At 42.7% G+C, this 7,658-nt stretch overlaps 1 protein-coding gene across 1 annotated transcript in view; it reads left to right on the top strand.

Annotated features, from left to right (window-relative positions):
* The window catches only part of OXCT1 (3-oxoacid CoA transferase 1), a gene marked incomplete at its 5' end in the record, with an annotated part of 78,599 nt that overhangs the window by 12,939 nt on the left and 58,002 nt on the right, over positions 1–7,658 (top strand). The window contains 2 exons of the mRNA XM_009072544.1: positions 3,784–3,933; positions 5,683–5,789. Of these exons, the coding sequence (XP_009070792.1) occupies positions 3,784–3,933; positions 5,683–5,789 (257 nt within the window). The remainder of the gene's footprint in view (positions 1–3,783; positions 3,934–5,682; positions 5,790–7,658) is intronic.

Here is a 7,658-nt window from a genome sequence, read left to right as displayed (position 1 = left end):
GAGAGTGCGGGCGGGGGCCCCCCTGCCAGTGGCAAAGGGGGAGGAGGGAGTTGGGGTTGTGGTCAGTTCATCACGTGTTGTCTCTGCCACTCCTTCCTCCTCAGGGGAAGGACTCCTGATTCTCTTCCCCTGCTCCAGCATGTTGTCCCTCCCATGGGAGGCAGTTGTCCACAAACTTCTGCAATGTGAGTCCTTCCCATGGGCTGCAGTTCTTTACAAACTGCTCCAGCATCGGTCCCTCCCATGGTGTGCAGGGAGGAAGCCTTCAGGAACAGGCTACTCAGGCATGGGTCCCCCATGGGGCACAAGTCCTGCCAGGAGCCTGCTCCAGCATGGGCTTCCCACACGGTCACAGCCTCCTTCAGGCATCCATGTGCTCCTGTGTGAGGTCCTCCACAGGCTGCTCCACTGTGGGCCTCCATGGGCTTTAGGGGGAAACCTGCTTCACCATGGTCTTCATCACAGTCTTCAGGGGAATCTGCTCCAGCACCTAGAGCACCTCCTCCCCCTCCTCTTTTGCTGACCCTTGTACCTGCAGAGCTGTTCCTCTCACACATTCTCACTCCTCTCTTCTCTGGATGCACTTGGATCTGTGCCAGAAGTTCTTTCTTCTTCTTCAGTACCTTATCCCTGTGGCACTACCGTTACTGATGCACTTGACCTTGGATCTGGCTGGCACTGTCTCAGTTGGACATGGGGGAAACTTATGGTGTCTTCTCAAAGAAGCCACCCCCATAGCTACTAAAACCTTGCAAATCCAATACACCATCTTAGGATCATGTGCTGCAGCTGTTCTGTTAGGAACTGGCAGTCTGTATTGCGTGAATTCCTTCTATGGCTTGTTGGCATTATATTAATTTCAAGTATATTTTTATATATATACACACATATGTATATTTTATTGAACATTGATTTTTGTCAGCTGCTTCCCAACCGTAGAAAAATACAAGAAATATGCTCACTACTGTGGCCCAGTGGGCAGGGAGCTGCTCGGATTCCGTTTCAGTGGCAGCTTTTGGGGACGTGCAGTGTCTGCCATCTGGTGGGCAGGAGTCAAATCAGGAGATTTCAGTTCTTTGTGAGACAGCTCTTTCGGGTTTATTGATGAAGTCTTAATGAAATTAATCTCTGTTTAGGCGCCAATTTACAACTTTACTTTTCAGTGCGATAGTTTCATCATCAGTTACATTCTATTGAGATCTACTTTTGTGAAATTGGTACTCTAACGTTAAAGCCTACGGCATGTTCATGTGTTGCACTTTCAGAGGTGATACATGACATTTGGATTTTAAGCAGCTGTGTATGTAAGTTTCTGGGGGAAAAAAAAGCAGTCTTAAGATTTAATTGAGAAGAGCATCTTGGGCTCCATCTCTTGGGAATCACAGAATCACAGAATGGGTCAGGTTGGAAAGGACTGCAGTGGGTCACCTGGTCTAACCTCCCTGCTCAAGCAGGGCCATCCTAGATCACTTTGCACAGGATTGTGACCAGATGGTTCTTGAATATTTCCAGTGAGGAGAATCCACAGCTTCTCTGCGCAGCCTGTTCCAGTGCGTGGTCACTTGCACAGTAGAGAAGTTCTTCCTCCTTCAGGTGGAATATCCTGTGCATCAGTTTCTGCCTGTTGCCTTTTGTCCTATTGCTCAGCACCACTGAGGAGAGCGTTGTTACATCCTCTTGGCACACTCCCTTCAGATACTGAATAGACGTTGATGAGGATCTCTCTCAGTCACCTCTTCTTGAGTCTGAACAGGCACAACTCCCTCAGCCTTTCCTCGTAAGTGAGGTGCTCCAGACCCTCAGTCAACTTCGTTTCCTTCTGCTGGACCTGCTTCAGGAGCTCCATGTCACTTTTACTGAGGAGTGTAGAACTGGACATAATACTCCAGATGTGGCCTCTTCAGGGCTGAGTAGAAGGGCAGGATCATCTCCCTCGGCCTGCTGGCATTGCTCTCCCAGGATTTCATTGGTCTTCTTGGCCACAAGGGCACACTGTTGGCTCGTGGAAAGCTTGTTGTCCAACTGGACGCCCAGGACCTTCTCCACAGAAATGCTTTCCAGCAGGTCAGTGCCCAGCCTGTACTGGTGCATGGGGTTATTCTTTCTCAGGTGCAGGACCCTCTCTTTTCCCTTGTTGACTTTCAGATGGTTCTTCTCTGCTCATCACTCCAGCCTGTCGAGATCCCTCTGAAGGCCAGCGCAGACCTCTTAGGTATCGGCAGCTCCTCCCCGTTTTGTATCATCAGTGAACTTGCTGAAGAGAAGGCAACTCTGTCCCCTCGTCCAAGTCATGGATGAACAAGTTAAGCAAGGGCCCAGTTTAGAGCCCTGGGGGGCACCACTAGTGACAGGCCTCCAACTAGACCCTGTGCCACTGATTATGACCCTCTTGGATCTGCCATTCAGCTGGTTCTCAATCCACCTCACTGTCCACTCATCCAGTCCACAGTTCTTGAGTTTATCTATGAGGATGCTGTAAGAGAATATTTCTTAGAATGCCAAAGATCAGCAGAAAAGCGTCTTTTATACCTAGTTGGCAGGAGTGAAAACAACCAGGCACTTGTCACTTCTCGTGTTTCAAAGGTCACAAATCTCACAATTCATTTTTTCCTGCTTACTCAATGTTCAGTGCTTTTATCTAGAAGACCTTGAACTCATTAGACATGTAATTGGCTTTGTGGACTGCAAACAAGCTATGTGGATCCAGCATGGAAATAATGGATCTACAGTATATAATAAACTGTAAGGTGAATTAATGACTTCCTGGGAGATATGGGGATTTGAAATATTTGTGTCAAGGTAAAAGAGCCTATAGTAAAAGAGTTCAGTGTAGGTTTAGACAAAATGGGAGACTCTTGTGTCCTTGTTACACAGTAAGGAAGAGGTCATAGTGAGATCTTGAAATGATGAGGCTGCATGGAACACAGAACTTTATATCATTACGTGGTTTACATCTGCCCCTTGTCACCATTTTGTAAACCTACCAGAAGTCATTGTGCTTCTTGCATGATACCTGCCTGTGTTGCAAAGACTGTCAAGCTGGATAATTGGCCATGTTGCTCTCATCTGCTTTGAATCCAGAAAAATAGAGAAAGTCTAGGAAATTACACTAATGAAAAGCCAGCCGACATGTCTTTGGCCATAAATCCAAAATTAATGCTGATGAGGAATTTGTGCTGTTAATATCTGTATTATTATAGCTGGACAAAAAGCAGAGTACAGACAAGGTGGTCAGATAGAGCATAAATACTGCTCTGTTAGCTTCTTGGTATTCTTGGCATGAGCAACCCAGATCACTGGACTCCCTCTTTCTTTCTCAATCTGCCATGCTTGGCTGTTTCAGCTTGGAGTGAGTTATGAAGTCCTCCTTAAGATGTCGAAGAACAAAACATCAGTATGTAGGACTGTTATAGAAGCAAAACCTTCTGGGATATGTGGCCAGATGGGAAAGAGAAAAAGAATTCTGTACTCATCTCAGGGTAATGGATTGGGAAACAAGTTGAAGGAGAGGAGGCACAGCCAAGTGCTGGGCCTGAGAGCTGTCAGGGAGTTGTGTAGCAGTGTAGTCTTGAGGAGTTTATGGCCATGCATGAAGCATTTCTTGCCATGTCCAGTACAAATTCCACAAAAGAGAGTGAAAATGGGGGGAAGAAATAGATGATTGCATCTGTCTGCTGAGTACAGAAGGAAAAATTTCAAATGAAAGGGTATAAAATTAAGCCATTCATCAAAGTTTGGTTTGTTGTCCCCAAGTGATGAGTTCTTAAATATGTTTTCCCACAGGGTACACTGGCTGAACGCATTAGAGCAGGAGGAGCAGGAATCCCAGCATTTTACACCAGCACTGGCTATGGGACACTGGTGCAGGAAGGAGGTGCACCTATCAAGTACAACACAGATGGCACCATTGCCATTGCCAGCCAGCCAAGAGAGGTAAGATGTCTGTGTGTCACTAGGGAGCTGTCAGCTTTAAAAAATGAATTTCTGACATATTTGCGAGACAAACAGGAGTTTAAGCAGCTCTGGGCCGAGTTTAACTTTGCTATATTGAATTAACTGGGTATCTGTGGTACCAGACACGTTAGTTTTGCTGCCACTGCTTGATTCTGTCCTCTGTGATGTCTTAGAAAAATGTTTACAGCATTAGGGTGATTTAGCCTCAAGAACTGGTCCCATTCAGAGCCTTCCTCGCTGATTTACACTTCACTAGACAGTTCTCTGACCAGGTTTGCTGCGTGTTCAAACAAAATCTTATAGCAGGATACTGCAATGCACAGAACAGTTTGGAAACAACCTCTTGTTACTGGGGCAGATGCTCTGTAAATACTGTGCTAAGCAGCAAGCAGGCCTGCAGCTGTACACGGAGCTTTACCTTTAGAAGAAGAGGGCCATTTTCCTGTTAAACAGGGAAGAGCTCAGTTGACACAAATGTCAGGAAATGCATTTCCTAACATTTGAAATGCACTTTCGTCTGAGTATTTAAAACCGCAAAGAAATAAAAAGTGTGGTTTTCAAGTGAGAAACAAGGGCTTCATTTTGAGATTAGCTGTAGAATTGGAGAAGGGAAGAGATTTCTCAGTGCCATAACTACCTGAAGAAATGGAATTGTGCTGATGCTGTGCGTTGCAATTAGGCTGTATACAACATTAAATTCTACCTCAAGATTATGTTTCTGGGGTGAAGGTAGTTCCCCCCGACCCATGATTTTCATGTATTTTATACATGACTCTTGACAGTATCTAGTCATTGATTTAGCCTTTTTTAATCCCTTTTTTTTTTACTGCATATGTATTATGCTGTTTTATTATTTGAAGGAATATTTTGTTTATTGAATGGCCATAAATTTATTAACATTTTCCTTCATGCTTTTTTCCCTTACTTTTGGCATTTGTGGGAAAATCTCTCTTACTCTCCTCAATCTAATAACAGAGAGTGGGTCTAATAACATGGCCAGCATGATTTTCTCAATTCCATTCTCCAAATCCATTTTGCATGGAAGTGTCATTTTGTAAAGTTTCAGATCTTCTTTTATGGGACTAACAAACTGCATTCTGATACACTTTTGTCATACTTCCTTCCCCTTTCACAAATGTTAAAAAGCTGTCAGGTAGTATTTGTATATACTCTAACCTTCTACATTGTTAACAGAAATGCTGTTTCATGTCTCTCTGTACGATTAAAAGACTAGCTGTGTGTCAGCAACATATTTTGGCTTCAGGCACAGTATCATTCATTGCAAATATTGATCATAAATGCAGAGGAAACCAAATGAAATTCAGCCTGTCAGATGATGTGATTTGAGTACTTCATTTTAGATTTAGGTTTTCTGGTGGTGGGCAGTGATTTGGAACATTTTCAGCAATTCTGCTTTAGTACTTCAGGTTTTGATTAGGTAGATGTGCAGGAAAAAGCATGTCTAAGTCCAGTAGATGGAGCAGAAGGAATATGGATTCTCGTTATGTTTCACTAGAGATACTGCAATAAAACTGGGGCTGTAAGGCTTTCCATGCTTCTCTGTTATTATGCAGTTTTTCAGGGAAACTTCAGTTTCAGAGTCTCAGAGAAACTAGTGCAAAAAGAAGTTTAGTCATAATAGTCTGTAAAATTAACCCCAAAAATACGTATTACATGTGAAATCTGTTTGAAGCAACCTACATCTCAATTTTTTCCTTTTCTCTGTAGGTGCGAGAGTTTGACGGCCGTCACTTTATTCTGGAGAAGTCAATTACAGGAGATTTTGCTCTTGTGAAGGCATGGAAGGCTGATCGTGCAGGAAACATCATTTTCAGGTATGACTTGTTTACCAGGGGGAAAAGATTCTTTTATGGTTTAGATAATGAAAGAGAAGGCAAATCTTGTCTCCTGTGTGATGACAGAATAATATTTTGCTGATTTCTCATTATTTCTTAGTGCCTTTCACTACTGCCAAATTATACTGCTATAAAAAACCAAAGTATAATTGCTTTTTCTAATGACTTTGGAGAATTGAAACATAGCTGTGAAATAAAACATTGGTAGTTAAAAATGAGACATAGCAGACCAAAGTCATTGTGATGACTTTTGAGAAATTCAGTGACATTCTATTCCTTTCAATTTTCATGTTAGTTCAGGTCCTTTTCCTTGAGCAATTAAAGGCTGACCCAAGAAGTGCAGGTTCCTGTGTGCCAGAAGAGAAGGGAGCTGAGTCAGTCTCCTGGCCTGTCTCTGCTGGGAAAATTGATTCTGTCTAAAGAAAACTATGTTTAAAGGTGATTTGATCTCCGTGGTGTAGGGAGAGGCGTCATACGAATTTAAACATCTTTTGCAGTGAAAAGTTTGAGTATTGCACTAGTGATGACATCTTTTATATGAGTGGCTGTATGTGTGTTCTGGCCTGTCCTGAACTTAAGCAGGAGAGGTTTGCTTATGTTTAACAGCTGGTTTTTATTTGTTTGTCTTATGGCTATCAGATGGAAAGGTAAGTGTTGTAGTAATCACTTGCAGTTTACTACAAGCAGATGCTGAATGGCACAAGTCTGTCTTTGTATGTATTAAAACAAACAAGGAGTTGAAAAAGCAACTGGAAAATACATGTGTAAAATAATACCCATAAAGTAATGCTTTTCTTTGTGTATATATGCATATATCTGTATACGGTAACATCAATTTTACCTGTATATCTTAAAATAATATTAAATTTAAATGCTTGAAATTTAATAAGTAAGTTTTTGTTTTGCCTAACTCCTGACATCCTGGCTTGCTCGCTGGCAAGAAAATATGGTTTCTGATTGAAAGCTGAACTTTCTTATGTGTGTGCACATGAATTTGATGGCTGCTAAGATGCTTTCCTTAGGCTCTGGGATGTAGAATACAGGGAAGACTTATCCCCTTTTGTTTTGTCTTTGGTCCTGAGCCACTACTATTTCTTCTTTTTCCCTGTATCTATCTACTCATACACAGTTACCTCTGAAAAGGTTGTGTTCTCCCTTTTACCCCCCTTCCTTTATGTCTTGTTGGTCTCTCTTTCTGCCTTTCCTTCTTCCTGTTCCTTACAGAAGTCTTCATATGTCTCCCACATTCACACAATACAGCTGATACCAGATACGAGTTATATCTGGAGTGAAGGCCTAAAAATCTTGACTCCTCCTTTCAAGTGTAACTAATCAAAGATGGAATCATCATCATCCAGTGTTCTATTCCATATAGAATACTGCTAGCTTAGAAGAATTTGTTTATGATGAACAGTGACCCATTCTGTTTCTGGATGAGACACAGATTACCTGATGAACTAGAACAGAGAAACATAGGCTCATCTTTTAGGCCATGGGAGGCAACAGAGGAGGAAATTGTAATGCTTAGACAACATTTCTGTGATCTACATATGGAAAGGAAAATGTATTTTTGACATCATGCTGCATACTGCATGCTGCATTCACTGCCAGTGGGACCCTTCCATACTTTTTTGTTATGTGAACTCTGCTTGTGTTTGCTGAGTTATGCCTGAGTAAACATAGGCTCTATGTTTGCTCACATCTGCCACCACTTTCACAGTAGTGTGGTACTGTTTATGGTGTGTCTCCCGTGACTGTATTCTGGTTTAACCCCGGGCAGTAGCCAAGCCCCGCACAGCCGCTCCCTCACTCCCCCACCAGCAGGATGGGGAGGGAATAAGAAGGGGA

Source organism: Acanthisitta chloris, unplaced genomic scaffold (genome assembly GCF_000695815.1).
Source record: "Acanthisitta chloris isolate BGI_N310 unplaced genomic scaffold, ASM69581v1 scaffold6014, whole genome shotgun sequence".
NCBI lineage: Eukaryota > Metazoa > Chordata > Aves > Passeriformes > Acanthisittidae > Acanthisitta > Acanthisitta chloris.
Note: the sequence above shows the minus strand (reverse complement) of the source record. Positions and strands in the feature narration are given on the sequence as shown.